The 18,492-nt window shown below is 39.9% G+C and overlaps 1 protein-coding gene across 8 annotated transcripts in view; it reads right to left on the bottom strand.

Annotated features, from left to right (window-relative positions):
- Positions 1-18,492, bottom strand: part of RAP1GAP2 (RAP1 GTPase activating protein 2) — a 2,340,619-nt gene that overhangs the window by 456,465 nt on the left and 1,865,662 nt on the right. For all 8 annotated transcript variants that reach the window (XM_044054262.1, XM_044054256.1, XM_044054258.1 and 5 more), the window contains one exon: positions 18,279-18,488. In XM_044054262.1, coding sequence (XP_043910197.1) covers positions 18,279-18,488 — 210 coding nt within the window. The remainder of the gene's footprint in view (positions 1-18,278; positions 18,489-18,492) is intronic.

Below are 18,492 nucleotides of genomic sequence, written 5' to 3'. Positions count from 1 at the left end.
ATCCAGACCGACAGGGACTTTATTTTTATAGATATTCAAGACCATATTTTTTTAATTCTCCCAAAAGACCTCGATGAAATATCCAAAAAAATCTGACAAACATTTTTAATTTTCTCAAGAAAATGTAAAATCAGCTTTATTGCTATGTAATCACAGCCAAGACAGCAGTGTGGCAACTAAATTCTAATTAATATGAAACATCCTTTCAGTGTTGGCTTGTGACTGGTATAATATTCTTACAATGCAATTTAAAATATTTTCTTAAGCATGCCTTAATTCTTATTATTAATGCAGGGAGAGACAATCTGTTTATACTAAAATTTATGCATGGCCAGGGAGGAAAGTGGTTTACAAAACAGTAAAATAAATACAGCACTACATATAAAATCCTGTTTTGCCCTGTCCCTTGAAATATATCTGATTTGTATTATAAATCAGTGAGAGTAATGGTTGGCTGTTAATGCTAAACATTAGAGTTTTGTACTTCTTATTGTTCTAAAAAGACGTGTAAAGCCTGCTGAATTAGAGTAATATTTAAAAAATGTTCCTGCCTCCCTGATTTTTGTCCATAGTCCATTATTTTGGCTTTGGCTAAAATTCATGAGCACAAATGGTGTGTGTGTGTGTGTGTGTGTGTGTGTGTGTGTGTGTGTGTGTGTGTGTGTGTGTGTGTGTGTGGTGTGTGGTGTGTGGTGTGTGGTGTGTGTGTGTGTGGTGTGTGGTGTGTGTGTGTGTGTGTGTGTGTGTGTGTGTGTGTGTGTGTGTGTGTGTGTGGGTGTGTGGGTGTGTGGGTGTGTGGGTGTGTGTGTGTGTGTGTGTGTGTGTGTGCGGTGTGTGGTGTGTGGTGTGTGTGTGTGTGTGTGTGTACTCACATAGCTCTATCTCTAAAATGACCTCAATTTTGCAGAATGTCCCTGATTTTAACTCATATTTTTTGCCTTGTCCAGCATTACATTGATTTTCACGTAAATCACTAAGGATTATAGTTAGTCAGTAATACCAGTCATTAGACTTTCATTGTTATCTCTCAGAAACATGCATGTGGATGCAACATCTGTTGTTCTGTTAACTTTTTATATGAAGTATAGTTGTCAATCAGTGCAGATGACTAAACCTCTGATCTGTTAATACTTCATGTAGTCAGCCGTACAAGGTTTGACTTCTTCCATATCTATTTGCCTACTGTGCGACTATGAGTAAGTCACTTAAGCAGACAAAGTTCTCAGGTGACTCATAAAATGGGACACTATGTCCAGTCGAAATATCTACTTAACAAATAAATTATTATTAGTTATAAATATTCCCTTTTTGTAGTCTTTGTTCCTTATTAATTTTGGTTTTGTCCAGATTTGAGCAAAGAAGTTGTAATGTATATGGGTCGGTTCCTTGTAAAATTTGAGATATTCTCAAATAGGTGTGTATTGCAGTCTTTGATATGTGAGCATTCAGACTGCAAAGCCTTTAGAAAATTACTGCTAATATGAAACTTGTTATTCTAACTATGTAAGACCTATAATTACGATCTGTTAATGATTTTAGGACTTTAACATTTTTGAGATAAGAAGGTGAGAGGACGGGTGTTACAATGGGTTGCAGTGAATGGCTCTCATAACAATGAGCTTTAATACAATTTTAGGTACAACCATCCATGGCCCCATTTTTCCCATTATGCACATGGGATCGGGGTGTCACAGCCAACAGTGACCATCATCTAGAGCCAATGTTTACACTGCCAAGTGGCTAGCCCAGCCATGGTTGTTCTTCCATACCACACACTCATGAGCATGCATTCATACTTATGCCCAATTTAGAGTGTCTGGTCCATCTACTGCATGTCTTTGGAATGTGGGAGGTAACCTGAGCACTAGGAGAAAACACATATGAACAGAGGGAGGGGCATGCATACTCTTCACGGAAGACGCCCCAGCTGAGAATCAAACAGAACTTCTTGCTATGAGGTGAAAACGCTGTTTCTATGCCACTGAGCCACAAATATATATATATATATATATATATATATATATATATGTATACACACATTTCTAAGTTATTGTTTATGATTTTTTCCCCTTAGCTGGTATACCATGTACACAGTAATACAAGTGCCTGAGGGACAAATTTACACATACCCAAAGTTGTGTGAAATTATTTTGTACCTTCTGATATGATTTTTATTGGCTGCATGCTGTGAGTTTGAAAGCTGAAAGGTAGAATGGTATGCTTTGGGCTTTTTCAGAAATCTCACACTGCCTGATACTCATAAATGCTGTATGCAACCTGACTGGGTATATTTTGAACTTATTATACTTCACAAAAATGGGGAGGGGGTAATTTGGCTAGGTATTCATTTAAACGTAATGCTTTTGTATTGAGGCTAGGTGCAGCGGTTAGTGTTGATACCTCACAGCAAGAGGCGCTCCATTTCGATTCTTGGCTGGTGTACCTTCTGTATGTAGTCTGCATGTCCTCCCCACAGTTGTGTGAATTTAAAGACATGCAGGTAGGTGCAAGCATGTGTGGGTGTGCCTTCTTTGAAGGTTGGGCACCGGGCTGGCAACTCGACACTGTAAAAATTCACTGCCAGTCATTAGCGAACCGGAGTTCCGCTATGGTGACCCCTAACTGGGAAAAGCCAAAAGACAGTTTAATTGATAGGATTAGAAGAATTGGGATGACTGAATGGTGTAAAAAAGTGAAGGGGTCATTTTGCTTACAAGATGTTATTTTTGTTTCAGAGGCAGATAGAAAGCAGTAAGAAAAGATAAGGGAGCATCAGGTGGTGCGGAGAAGTATTCAGGAATACTTTTTTATTTAGAAACTATATAAAAGTTTTGAAGTCTCAAATTTTATTTTCTGGTAAATTAGTATTTAAGGGATTTATTAATACACAAATAAAACATAGAGAAGGTTTATATTTGCAAATTGCACTGTATGTGTGTGTGTGTGTGTGTGTGTGTGTATATATATATATATATATATATATATATATATATATATATATATATACATATATGGATTCACTATGTAATTTCGAAATACTGAAATCCCAAATTTCACTACAGATACAGCACACACAAACACATACACACAACTTCACCCCCAACTCAAATATAACATCCTACACTACAGATAAGCCCCCCCTGCACCCCCACATCCCTTAATTATATATACCAACTCCGAGATCGCACAGTCAGACACACACACGCAACTCACTCCCACACATTGTACACACCCTCACACACACACATCACAGTCAAAACACACACTGACAGACACTAAAGCCCATAACCAACAGGCATACACATACATACATACATACCCAAACTCACATCATACCATTCACACACCACAACACCAGAAGCACTAATTCAAAATCTCCGTACTTCGGGATTTTGAATTTCGCGCTTCTGGTTTACTGGTATTTCAAGACTTCGGTATTTTCATTTTGAAATACTGAAATTTGGGATTTCAGTACTTCAAAATTAAATAGGGATCCCATATATATATATATATATATATATATATATATATATATATATATATATATATACACACACACACACACACACACACACACACACATATATATATATATATATATATATATATATATATATATATATATATATATATATATACATACATACACATCAGTAAATATGACTATCATTGGAGTGGTTGATTTTAATTGTAATGTTCAAGGTAAAAGAAAGAAAAAGGGAATGATGTTAGAAGAACTGATGTTCAAAAACTGTGACATTTAAGAACTTGGAGCAATGGACATATAAAAGAGAAGCATTTAGAATGGAGATATAGTTGACTTTATCTAAGGATACAAAAGAAATATGTGTAGGTTGTATGTCTACTGTCCCTACAGATCACAGAGGCATATAGGTAGAAAATGGGGAAGGAGAACAGTGTATTAAAGAGGGTCAAGGAATTAAAAGCTGTGTGGGCAAAGGAGTGAATGAACAGGTGTTAAATGAAGAAATGAGATGGCTTTGAGTGGACCATAAATTAATGAGACCTTTTTTATGAGTCTTGGACTGTTTAGTGGATTGGCTTTAAGGAGATGTACAGGAAATGTACTGGAAAACAGACAAATGAAATAGAAACTGAGAAAAAAAGTATGCGAATTTACACAGAAATATGTCACCATATTTGAAATCTGGTGTTGTAAGGTTTGACAAGACAAAAAAGAAGATACTGGAGCAGAATAAATATAATATTAGTAGTTTATGCTAAAAGAAAGAAAGAAGTGCTACCATTTTTTTGGAAAAGTCAGCAAAAAGAAATGTCATCAATGAGGGAATTAAGAAATAAAGAAGAGAAAATAAAAGTTAAGCAGGTTGAGATTATGGACATATTACTGAAGTAAAAAAAAAAACAAAATATAACCAGCGTTGAAGCAATAGTTAAAATAAAAAAAACTAATGCCACTGGTCAGTGACTTTAATAGCTCGATTTAATGAACTAAAATAAAAACAGGTCAACAGATTAAGCACTTTCATCCAGGTACATCATGACTTTACATAAAAATCTGCCAAGCAACAGAGACCTCCGAAGCTGAAACGCAAAGAATCACCACCCCCATACAACCCAAATGACCCATAGCTCACAGAACCAGTGTGCCAATCGACCTCAGCCCCTAAGGCAAAACAACGTACCCAACACAATAGTCATAGGTGGCTCTATAGTCAGGCACACTGCTGTCCCACTCACCAGGCTAAACAAGGAGAAAATTACGGTCAGCTGCCTGTCAGGTGCCAGAATCCACCACATAACGCATGCACTTAGGTCACTCTAAAACAAGTACAAATATGACTCTGTCATTGTCCATGTTGGATTGAATGACCTGAGACGTACCTCCCTGGACTACATGAAAAGAGATATGGAGGAGCTCTCGGATCTTGTAGCACAGGCAGATATGAGCCTAGCCCTGAGTAGCATCCTGCCATCACCCAGAATGATACCACAGTACATGGACAAAATTATTGACTTCAACAATTCACTAAGCGTCTGGTGTCATTCTAAGGGGATCCAGTATTTCTCTGCCTGAGATAACATGATTGACAGACCACGATGCTTTGCCAGAGATGGCCTGCACCTGTTGGCCCTGGGATTCCGGATACTGGCTAAGGCTCTTGCCACCCCTATAGTGCCTTTTTTAGGCAGGATTCAAATGACAAAATTATCATCGTGACAGGAACCAGCAAGCAAAATCTGAAGGTAAAGCTACTCAATGCTAGAAGGCTAAACCTCAAAATGCACTCACTCAAGGAACTCCTCAAAATGGAGAACATCGACATCTGTGCAGTGACAGAGACCTGGTTCAAGGCTCCAGAGAGCACCCCTGCAATACCAGGCTACAATTCATACCACAACTTTCAGCCACCTAACCCGGACTGAAACACTAAAGGTGGAGGTGTGTCCATATTCACCAAGGATATCCACACCTCCAGGCTAGTTGCCCAACATAATACATCTGACATTCTCCAGGTGCAACTAACACTAGGCAAAATTGCAATCCAAATTGTAGCATGCTACAGATCCCCCACTATGCCCCATGATTCCCACTCTACTTTTCTTAAAATACTGGAAAGTCTTAAGATGCAACCAAATACCTTAATACTGAGTGACTTCAACTACCCTGCCATTAACTGGGAAAACTACTCGTGTACCAACACATTTGATCAACGATTTTTGGAATCCATAAATTCCAACGCCTTGGATCAACTTATCCATACCCCTGCCAAGAGCACCAATATACTAGACCTGGTCATTACAAACTTAGGCGACCGATGCTCCACACCAGAGGTCAACTCTTTGTTGGTCAGCTCTGACCATAAGCTAATCACCCTAGACATCCACATCCTGCCCCCACCCCTCATTAAGGTAACCACCGTAAAAAACTTCTCCAAAGCCAACTTCATGCTTCTCAAGACAGAAGTGGCAAACTTCATGACACCCATGCAAACGGAAAGTAGAAGTATGACTGCTGAATCTTACACCAACGAGTGCATGGACCGTGCTATCCCAAATAGAACCAAGACGCTCTCCTCCAAAAAAGGAAGCCAATCTTGTGGTCCCCTGCCATAAACAAACTCTACAACAAAAGGAAGAAACTGTTGCAAAAACGAGTAAAATCCTAAGATTGGAAAAACTCCCTTGTCAGCCTCAGTAAGAAGCTGAGATCCCTCGTAAGATCATCCAAACTAGTTACGAAAACAAAATCACCACAGATTCTAATGACAACCACAAGGCATTCTATAGTTATGTCAAGAATCTCAATGGCAACACTCACATCTACTCTGAGTTACAGCACAATGGCACTAAATATACAGAACCAACTGACATTGCCAACATCCTGGGAGGTAGGCTCAGTGCTAACTTCACCCTCCTCTCACCCCCTAAAGGGCCCATCTCAATACCGGAAGAATACCAAGTCCCAGTAATCACGGCCACACAGGTAAAAACCACACTCTCCAGAGCCAAGAATACAGCATCCATGGGACTAGACAGCATCCCGGGCTGTGTTCTGCACAAACTACAAAACGAACTGGCATCCCACTTAAGTATCATGTTCAAACATAGCCTCACTTCAGGCTTTGTACCTAAAGAATGGCGCACAGCTATGATTATCCCACTCCACAAGGGGGGATCCACCATGGACCCTAGGAACTACCACCCCATTAGCCTGATGAGGCTGATCTGCAATGCCATGGAACTTATAAACAAAGACATAGGTAACCTTCAAACTCTGGACCCCACCCAATTTGGGTTTGTGAAAGGCAGATCATGTCTCCTAAACCTGATTGACTTCTTTGAAGCAGTCACCAGAGCCCTGGACAAGGGTAAAGTGGTTTACACAGCCTATCTAAACCTCACTAAGACATTCAACACCATCCCCCACTCTGTAATCATAGATAAACTCACTAAACTGGGCATAAATCCCTATGTCATGCAATGGGTTGCCAACTGGCTCACTGAAAGAACTCACACCGTGAAAGTAGCAGACTCCAAATCTGACTCCAGATCAGTTACAAGTGGAGTACCACAGGGTTAAGTCCTGGGTCCACTCCTGTTTGGCATCTACTTCTCTGAAGTTTAGGCCAACACAGAGGATCTATGGCTAACAAAGTTCGCAGATGACTGCAAACTAGGAGCCATTACTGAATCCCCAAATGATGTGGGCATTCTACAAAAGGGCCTCACTGACACAGATGCCTGGTGTCAAAGCCATGGCCTCAAGCTCAGTGCCACAAAATGCATAGTCATCCCCTTTGGGAAAAAATGTGTGCCCATGAACTACCTCATAGGTGGTAGTCCACTTAACACCAAAAGTGTGATAAGAGCCCTAGGGACACAGGTGGAAAGTAGTCTCTCCTTTGATAACCACATCGTCACAGTAGTCAGGAAATCCTTTTATGTGGCAGACCTCATCACAAAAGGTTTCTCATCCAGGAAAAAGGAGATCATTGTTCCTCTCTACTCATCCCTCATTAGACCTATTATAGAGTACAATGCCCCGTTTGGTGTGTACCTCACAAGACATTTACAACAACTGGAATGGCCACAGAAATACCTCACAAAGAGGATCACCAGCCTCAAACAGATACACTATGCAGACCTTCTAAAAAAAATACAGCTTTACTCCGTCGCATATCGCCTACTCAGAGGTGATCTCTGCCTAACATACAAATCCATGTCAAACCCAGAGCTGTTGGACATGCTACACTTAAAGAAATCCCAATCCCATTGAGCCACATGCTCCAGGGACCTAAACCTTGTCACCACAATAAACAAAACATGCTCTAGGGATAGGTTCCTGTACCAGAGAATCCCCATACTTTGGAACAGACTGCCCATTCAAGTCAAGCAGAGCACCTCATTAGCCCTCTTTAAGAAAAATCTTGACAATTGGATGGGAAATAGGAAATTCACCCTTTGGATCACTTCTGTGGCTCTGCTCGACAGGGGCACAGGAAAATAATGTTTGAGTGTCGAAAGCCAGGGAATCTTTATGGACAGGCTTGTACAGGCCCTAGGGCTGATAGCCTAGTACTTACCTATGAACATAAAAAGTATTTCTCACCCTGAAAAGAAGACACAAATCCTTAACTATGGAAAGGGACTAAAATTCAATACCTATCAATAAGGGGGGAAAATAAATCATCCTCTGAACTGTCATTTTAAAACCTTCTAATAATTTTATTTGGAGTTTCTGGTTCATAATGCACCTAAAGTTCCACTCCAAGTTTAAGACTTAAATGTGGCTCAACACTGAAAATGTTTCAGTCTATACTGCTACAGTCAGTACAGGGAGTTCTGGTTGGTGGTATTTTCCCGTATCGGGGAAAAAAAAAATCAATGTTCCACAATAATATATTTGATTGTGATCTCTGATGTAATGCCAACATAATGCAGATATATTCTGCATATGTACTGCAATCCTTTTTATGAAATAAAGCAACTCACTCACTTTAGTGGAAAACAAATATACTTCAACTTGCCAGAAGGACAAAGAAAAAACATCTGTGAATACCAGTATGTAGGAAGCAAAATGCAATTTTCCCCTGACCCCATCACAAAAACTGAAACAAATTATTAATGGATCCCCAAAGTACATATTGCTCCTAAAAATGCCATTTCATTCTTTAAATAACACATGTGCAGCTCAACGTTGAAGCAATCAGGACTATTGTTCCCTTGTCGTAGTAGAGATATTTGATTATGGTGGCATGCTTCAAGTGAGAGAAGTAAGAACTTCTATTTCTGATGCAATTCCAACTCAATGCAGATACATTTGGGGTATGAGTTGCATCACACACCTTGAAAATAAGTCAATACCTACCTCTAAGGAAATTAAGTTTAATGCAGCTTGATTCATTATCACTGTAAAATTCCCTTAAAAGCCTGTGGTTAATAATCTATGTATAAGAGGTCAGATTTCAAGCATTCTTTGATAGTCCTTAACAAGATTCTTAATGAAATAAACTTGAACAGGTAATACAAAAAGGTGTGAAGCAGTTACTATACATATGATTTTATACAGCTATTAAGAATGTGGGATAAGGAAATGGATATTAATTTGTTTTGGTCAGTTTGTCAACAGCCAAGTGACCAGAGTTATATTAGCAGGTCATGTGTTTGACAGTGCAGGCAGGGAGGATGGGTGTCCTATCTTGGGTGGGGGAGCACATTGGGTGCAGAAGCCAGTGCTCAAAGCAAAAGTTTTGGCCAGGCTAGTTACATAGGAGGGTTATGAGTTGGGATATTCTAAGGTCACTGGGTGGATGTATCTTTAGGGCAGCATTAATTCAACACACCTGGAGGGACAACAAAAGTAGGGCTTGTTGACTTGCCACCATGTAAATGAAGGTTACTAATGTTGTGACTCCTGTCTCCTTGTGGAATCTCAAACTCCCCAGATGTCACAAGTATGCACTAAAATATCAACAACCTAACAAGCATGCGGTTCACCCAGCACTTGGGTTACACTGGGGACAGTCAGATAAGAACAACTGGGGAATGCATGAGTAGTGCAATCACAGGAAGTGGGAGAACAGCTATAGGTCTAAGTGAAAATGGAGAATAGGATGAAGAAACGTGTGCAGTCAGCTAAATACTACAGTTTTATGGAGAAAATATATTTTCTCATTATGATGTAATACAACCTCAATACTGGAAAGGTATGACATTCCTCACCCTGAAAAAAAGTCATATATACACCCTTACAGGAACCAAATATAATGTAATTCAGCAGCTTATCATATTCTAATGGCCATATCTACCAGTGGTTCCTATCAAGACAAAATTACATCTCTGAAACAGTCTAAGATTTCTAGTAAAATCTTCTTGGCTTCATATCTTGATACACAATTATAATCTGATACTGCCGCGGTGGTGCAGCAGTAGCATTGTTGCCTCACAGCAAGAGGTTCTCCCGTTCGATTCTTGGCTGGAGTGCGGGGAGTGCCTTCGGTGTGGAGTCTGCATGTCCTCCCCGCAGTTGGGTGGGCGTTCGAAAGACATGCGTAAATGGGCGTGCCTTCGTTGAAGGTTGAACATCGAGCTGGCACCTCGGCGTTCGTGAAAATCTACTGCCAGTCATTAGCGGACCAGAGTTCCGCGGTGGCGACCCCTAACCGGGAAAAGCCGAAAGACAAACAACAACAACAACTTAGTAAGGGATCTTTGGCATTTACTTCTCGGAGATTAAATACATGTTAAGGATTTATGACTGATCAATTTTGCAGAAAACCATAAACTTGCTGCCACCATAAATTTTTGAGAGAAAACCAAAATCCTCCAAGAGGGCTTTTCCCAGACAAACAGCTGGTATCAAAATTGTGAACTAAAACGATATGCCATGGAATGAATAATCCAATATCTTTCGGTAAGACTGGCTTCCTTTATAACTATCAAATTGACAGCACATCCCTAAAAGTTGATCCCATAGTCAGGGATCTGGGAACCTATGTCAGCAACAAACTGTCCTTTCAATCAGGACATACCCACTATTGTAAGAAGTCCTTTTTTATTAGATCTAAATGTATGGTGTCCAGATACAGGAATATAATTATTCTCCTGTACTCGACTCTCATCAGGCTGATCATTGAATATAATGCCTTATTCAGTAGTTACTTGCCCAAACATATGTTACAGTTAGAGTGACCACATTGTTTTCTCAGGTAAAAAAATCTAGGGCCTAAATGACAAAAACTATGGAAACTGTCTCAAGGCTGAACATCTCTCCTTGGTATCATACAAGCTACTAACAAGTGACCTCTGTCTCAAGCACAAGGCCTCAATAGGCAGTATCCTGCCAGACCTATTACACATTTGCAAGTCCAGTGATAGCATGAAGACCCACTCAAGGTATCTCAAGCTCTTTTACAACATAAATAGAACATGTTGGAGGGAAGATGTATAGATCATAAAGAATACATCTTCTATGGTAGTGTCTTTCACTCCACATAAAGCAAAATACTTCTTTTACTCTGTTCAAACATAATTTGGCTGAATGGATGGGAAAACACAAGCTAAGTTCTGGTTTAGCACACATGTTCCTGTTGGATAAGGAAAAAGGAAATGTCCCATCATGTCTTTGTTCAGCCTCCCTCTGGGTTATTTGTATGTAAAATATAATGGCTAAAAGATACCATGGGAATGTAAGACTGGGCTTCTTAAGACCCTCACAAATAAATGGCCCAGTAAGTACATATGAACCCATAAACAAAGTACTAGAACAACTTTATCCTGAATTTCTTAAGTCTCAATTCACAATGCTCAGTAATAATTTTCTTTTTTGTATCTGAACACTTCAAATTCTTGTAACTATCACCTGTAGTGAGTGAGAAAGGAATGAATATTCTAATTTTATAGCAATACTATTTACTTCTGATTCTGTGAATTCCAGATTTGTCCCTGGGAGAAAAATAAAGTTGTGCATTTGCTCTGTACAGACTGTATTGGCCTTTGCCATAGTTACACTTTGAAACTAATTAAAGAAAAGTGATATTTGCTATAGGTATCTTTTGAAACTATAATAATAAAGAAATAATCCTGAAAGCCAAAACATATGCTGCTGTTTCTTTTTATTTACGAAATATCGCAAGACAATAATCTTGATTTTCACACAGTCTGAAACCCTAGAATATATACCCAGCTGATGTCTTCTTCTTCTTCTTTCGGCTTTTCCAGGTTAGGGGTCACCACAGCGGATCGCCTTGTCCACTCATGATTGGCAGTGGAGTTTTATGGTGTCGAGTTGCCAGCCCGGTGCCCAACCTTCCACAGAAGGCACACACATGCACACACTCACACCTAGGGCCAATTTAGAGTGTCCAATCAACCTACAGTCTTTGGGATGTGGGAGGAAACCGGAGCACTCAGAGGAAACCCACGCGACCACAGGACTCCGCACAGAAGGCACCCCAGCTGAGGATCGAACCGGAGAACCTCTTGCTGTGAGGTGGCAATGCTAACTGCTGCACCACCGACCCAGCTGATGTAGAGTATCTAATTTGACCATGACAAAGTCAGTAAATTGTCTTCAGATAAGAGCTGTAGTGATTATTTCTTGTTTACACACACACACACACACACACACACACACACACACACAGGCAGGTAGGAAAAACGCGCACACACACACACACACACACACACACACACACACACACACACACACACACACACACACACACACACACACACACACACACACACAGGCGCACACACACACACACACACACACACACACACACACACACACACACACACACACACACACGAGCGCATAATCTGACTGCAGGCACTATGACTAAATTGAATTTTCCATAAGAAGTAGGACATAACACACAAATATCTAACTTTCCAATTTGTGAAACTGCGGCATTTAGTATGTTGCAGTCTGCTATGATGTATTTCAGGCAAATGGCAATTTATAGTAGCGTGCTGTTTCTCCAGTATGATAACAGCAGCATATTGCTTTCTCCCTGTAAGGCAGCCATTGACAGTTTGTAGCTGGCCCCAGTAATATCACAAGGAACCTACAATTTGGCAGTATGCAATGACATGCCCTTCCATGGTCTTGTCAGACAATCCACAGAGATTTATGGTTGTTAAGAGTATAATTTGGGACCTCTGTCTCATTCACATACACAGATATATTGCTTTCTCACTAATGCTCTTGGTGAAAGCAGTCTCTGATATCTTAGTGTCTGACAGCCCACCTGAGAGGTTATATAAGCAATCCGCTGTGCTTCACCTTTTTATAACATAATGTAAGGCACATGTCACACTGAAGCTTACTCACTTTCCCCTCCTCCATGTTCATATCATGAAATCTACAATGCTGTCTAGTACTTAAAATAGTATGGAAAATACATTTCACAAACACATGGATGTAAAGTTTTGCTTTCATGGAGAAAGCAACCTTTGATGACAGCATTGTCTTGCCCTATGCTACTATCAAGCAGTCTCACCCTCCATTGTTCAGGCCATCAGTTAAGAAGGAAGAAACACTAATAGTATAAAACAGCCTGCAGAGGGAAATATATGTCACCTGCTGGTGCTATATCTTATACTGCCCACACTTTGGGTTATTTAGCACCTTGGCAGTAATTTTTTTTTTTTTTTTTGCCAACAAATATCTTTATTAAATTTCACATATGATATAGGCAATCTTACATTTATATAAATGAAAAACAAACAACATGACACCACTTTAGTTGCAAACAGTATGCATCACACACACAATTGAAACAACTGTAGTTGCAAACATTATACATCACTTATAATCTACCCAGCCATTATCAGTTAAGCATTATCCCAGTTTTCCTCACAGTCATCTTTCTTAAACTGATGAGAGATCATTGGTAAGTAACGATATCAGCTAAGCTAAACAAACTGACATTATTGGTTACATCACATAGTAAAGGGCAATGAGACATGTAGCCATGACCCATTAAGGAGATGGTATGTCATTTTTACTAATGGGTTAGTTTTGGAGTTTTATATTTTAAGTAGTTTAGAGTCACAATTTCATTACCACATGAATATCAATTACAGTAACAAAATATTTAACCATAAAGTAATTATTTGTGAGGTAGTATTTTTATTATAAAACCATGGTTGCTTTTTATGATTTTACAGTTTAAAACATGTAGACATCAATGGTTTGCCACAGATATCATCTGTCACCCATGGGAATTTGGCTAATGTAAAGGCTCCTGCCACAACCATAGTGCCTTTTTTTAGGCAAACTCACAAGGACAAAATTACTGACATAAGAATTTCATCAAAAAACAACCTTAAGGTTCTGCTGCTAAATGCTATGAGTCTTAGCATGAAACTACATTCACTAGAAGCAGTCCTCACCTTGGAATATGATGCAGACATTTGTGCAGTCATGGAGACCTGGTTTAAGGCTGTGGAGAGCACTCCAGCCCTACCAGGTTATACCTCCTTCCATACGTTCAGACCACAAACTGAAGGCATGAACACTAAAGGAGGTGGTGTATCAATATTCATTAAAGATAAATAGACCTCCCAGAGGGGTTAGACAGTATGATCCCCTGAAGATACTTCAGATGCAATTAACTGTTGTTAGGATACCTATTCATGTCACTGACAGCTACAAGACCCCCTCTGTGAATCAGGACACCCACTCTGCCTATTTGGATCTACTTGAGTCTATCAAGATACATCCAAACACCATGGTTTTAGGTGACTAACTACCCATCCATTGACTGGGTAAATTACTCATGTTCAAACTCACTTGCCCAAAGGTTCCTCAACTTTGTTAACTCCAGTGCCTAGACTGGCTGGGTGACATTCCCACAAGGGGTGCCAACATCCTGGATCTGGAGCTTACCAATATGGGGGGGCCACTGTAGCACCCCCAATGTGAGTTCTTCCCTGGTGAGATCTGACCACAAATCAGCCTCAGTCACACCTGCCCCCCCCCCCCCCCCAGCAGCAACTAGATTAAAAAGACTAAAACATTTCTCCAAAAGCAGATTATAACCTCTTATGGGATGGTATAAACAGCTTCACTGTACCTTTCCCCTCAGATGTAACAGGCAATCATGCCAAGCTCTACACCAGTGCTTTATACAAACACCTGTATGACTGCATTGACTCGGATGGTTCTGATAAGACCAAAACAATCTCTTCAAGAAGAACAAACCTGACTGGTGGACAACTGTCATTAACAGGCTTTACAATAAGAGGAAGAAATTGCTGTCTAAGAGTAAGAGGGACCAGGCCCCAAACTGGAAACACTCCCTCCTCAGCTTTAACAAGCACATAAGACTTCTTGTGAAGTCCTCCAAAGCAAATTACAAATCTAAATTAACTTCCTCAACTAAGGACAATCATAAGGCATTTTTTAGTTATATCTATAACCTAAAAAGAATGGCCCAGATTTGCACAGAACTCGGTAGTTAATGATACTATATACTGAGCCTGTGGACATAGCTAACCTGCTAGCTGACAGGTTCTGTGAAAACATTGCTCTCCTGTCCCTGCCACACATACCGCATGACATGCCTACCACCTGACCCTACCCTGAATCTCTAAATAGCATGTTGTAGGTGCCCTCTCTAAGACCAAAACACAGCATCTATGGGACCTGATAATATCCCTGGCTGCATCCTACATGGGCTTCAGTAAGAATTAGCAACACCATTGGGTACTCTCTTCAGTCATAGTCTAATCACTGTTTTCATCCCAGCTGAATGAAAAGCAGGCACCGTTATCCCCTTGCACAAAGGCGATGCTTCCACTGACCCAGGGAACTATATGCCCATTAGCCTGACCAGCCTTATCTGCAAGGCCATGTTGCAAATCATCCTGGACCTTATCAACAATGATACAGGTAATCTCCAAACACTTGACCGTACTCAGTTTGGATTTGTCAAAGGGAGATCATGCCTGTTAAACCTGGTGGACTTCTTTGAGACAGTCACCAAGGTCCTGGATGAGGGGAAATCTGTGCATAGAGCCTACATAGACTTAGCCAAGGCTTTTGACACTAAACCCCGCTGAGGCATCAGTCACAAACTCACCCAGCTAGGTATCAAACTCTATATCGTTAGGTGGGTTGCAAACTGGCTCACTGATAGAACCCATACAGTCAAAATAGGGGAATCCACCTCCAACAGCAGATGCATAACCAGTGGTGTTCCACAGGGATCAGCCCTGGGACCTCTACTGTTCAGAATCTATTTCTCTGAAGTACAAGCAAAAACTAAAGGTCTATGGCTGCAAACTGGGAATAGTCATAGAATCTCCAAACAATGTCAACATCCTACAAGAGGGTCTTACGCAAACAAATGATTGGTGCCAAAGTCACAGCCTTAAACCCAATGCAAAAACATGTATTATCATCCCTTTCAGTAATGGCAGTGTTCCTGCTAACTACCACCTCAATATCATCACCCTAATTACGTCCTCAGCGGTGAGAGGCCTAGGTTGACAGCCTGCTTACTTTTGATCACTGTGTCTCCACAGTGGTAAGATGGGCATTCTATATTGCTCATATCATAACTAAGGGCATTGCTTCCAAAAAAAAAAAAAGAAATTACAACCTCACTGTACTCTTCCCTCATCAGGCCACTAATTGAGTACAACGCCCCTTTTGGTATGTACCTTTCTAAGCACCTGCAGCTGGAGAGATCACAAAGGTTCCTCACATGGAAGATTCCAGGCCTTCAGCATCTGTCCTATGTGAATTAGCTGAAATCATTGTCAGTTTATTTTCTTTCATGCAGACTTCTCAGAAGCGATCTCTGCCTTGCATATAGGGCAATCTTTGACCCTACTTTATTGGAAATGCTGCATATCCACAAGTCAAATGGCACATGGATTACTCACTCTAAAGACATTCATCTGGGATGTGACATTAACAGAACCTGCTGGAGGGACAGATTTGTCTCCTAAAGATTACTACACCTTTGGAAAAGACTCCCTCTTCATGTCAAACAGAATACCTCATTGGCCCTCTTCAAACACAATCTGGATGATAGGATGGGTAACCGTAAATTCACCCTGAGAGTTCCACCCGTCTCTCTTTTGGACAGGGGCAGCAGGTTTTGATCTTGGAAACAAGGGTAACTTGGCTAGGCTTGTAAGGGCCCTAGGGCCATTAACCTAGTAAATTCCTATGATTCTATATAGTAACACTGCAATCCGTTGCTGAGATAACCTTGGGTTAACGTGTTACGATATGGAGGAATATAATAGGGTCTCTGATCATATACCTAGAATGCTAGATGTTCAAGATACAGATGTCAAGAAATCTACCTTGAGAAGAAAGCTCTATAGATATATATTGACATCCATATTAAGAACTCATAACAACTGCTTTATGACTGGTAGACCCAATCATAACTTTTTGGAGTTTTAGAAAAACAAAGGGGTGTGGGAGGTTGGCATAATGGTTAAGGTATTTACCTTACAGACACAAAGTGCATGGTTTGATTCTCACATGGGGTAATTGACTACGCTTAAAATGGCCACAAGGTCAGTTAGCCTAGTACTAATCTATGAACTTAGGAATCTATAATTAGCTGTAATTGTCTTACAGCACTGAATGCTGTAACACACTTAACTGCTGCCATACAAAGTACACCCACCACACAAGAGGAGCTGTAAATGTAAACATCTTTAAAATATGTTAAAACATATTATTCTGAATAAAGAGTTTACTAGCTTCCCAGCAGTCTCCTGTAATGATGACTGACTGTTCTTAATACCCCAACTGAAGACTAGTGTTTAACAGCGGAGGGGTGCTTAAGAAAAGCACATTAGAAAAGTACTTAACAAGCCTGTCTTTTCCCTAGGTTCAGAACATAATTACTGCAGTACATGCAGTATCCCAAATTAATTAAGCAGGACACTGATTCTAAGTAAAATGTCTGTAAAAAGTTTTAAATTAGTTACCTTTTTGTGTGAGCACTATCATTCAGAGATGACCAGAATCATACCTTTGTACAAAAAGGAGCTCCAGTTTTGAGTCTGAACAAAAGCACCAAATTACTTTTCAAGGCTAACATTGAAAAATACCTTAAATGCCACATAAGAGAAAGCTGCTAACAAAAATCAAAGTTGATCAGTGCAAAAGATGGCCTAGCCTTCCTGACAGTGTCAGTCAAAAAGCAGGAAATTACTGACTACACTGACTTCAGTCACTGGAAAGTTATAACCATGAAAAGTGTTCTTCTCACCACAGTGCACTCTGTGTCCTTATAAAATTACATCAAGAATCAAATACCTTAGCTGTAGAATGAAACCAAATCATCAAGACAGTCCACTCATTTCATTTTCAAATACAACAAACAAAAAATAGCAATAACCTCACCGGGATGCAGTAACATTTGTACCAGTAAACAACAGCAACACGATGCAATGACAAAGCAGATTTTTTTTCAGGTTTGGGGAGCAGCTGTAAATTAATTATAAAAGCTAGAAAATTTTTTAATCACTGAGCAAATGTAGAATGTTATAAATAATGTGTACGTTTTACGAAGGCATTAGTCCAATCATAGAATGTGGTAGCCATCAGTTTTCAGGTAAACAAGTACGCAGGTAGTTTTGTTTATGTACTGCATTTTTGAAATAGTGCACACACATGCATGCATAATATGTACAATTATTGATTTTGGATGTAAACACACATACAGACTCTGACAGAGCCACTGTTCTAATAAGTTCACTAAAAGCTGAAAATATACTTATGTGATATAATCACTTAGTAGTATACTGACCTTGAATAAAAAATGTTTCCTGTATGCTCGGGCTGTTCTGTTGTATTCTAATTTATATCCATATGTGCTTGGGCTAAGGTTTTCTTCCTCATCTTCATAAATACTGCTTTCTGATGATGTTGGAGTGCTGATACTTGTATTGTCTTCAATCCAGTAACCCCCAAACTGGGGTAGAATTATCAACGGATGTGGTCCTTCTTTCTCTAATGTCTAA

Source organism: Protopterus annectens, chromosome 13.part0, assembly GCF_019279795.1.
Source record: "Protopterus annectens isolate FY-2018-M chromosome 13.part0, PAN1.0, whole genome shotgun sequence".
In the NCBI taxonomy this organism is placed as follows: Eukaryota; Metazoa; Chordata; order Ceratodontiformes; family Protopteridae; genus Protopterus; species Protopterus annectens.
This window is presented reverse-complemented; position numbering and strand designations above follow the sequence as displayed.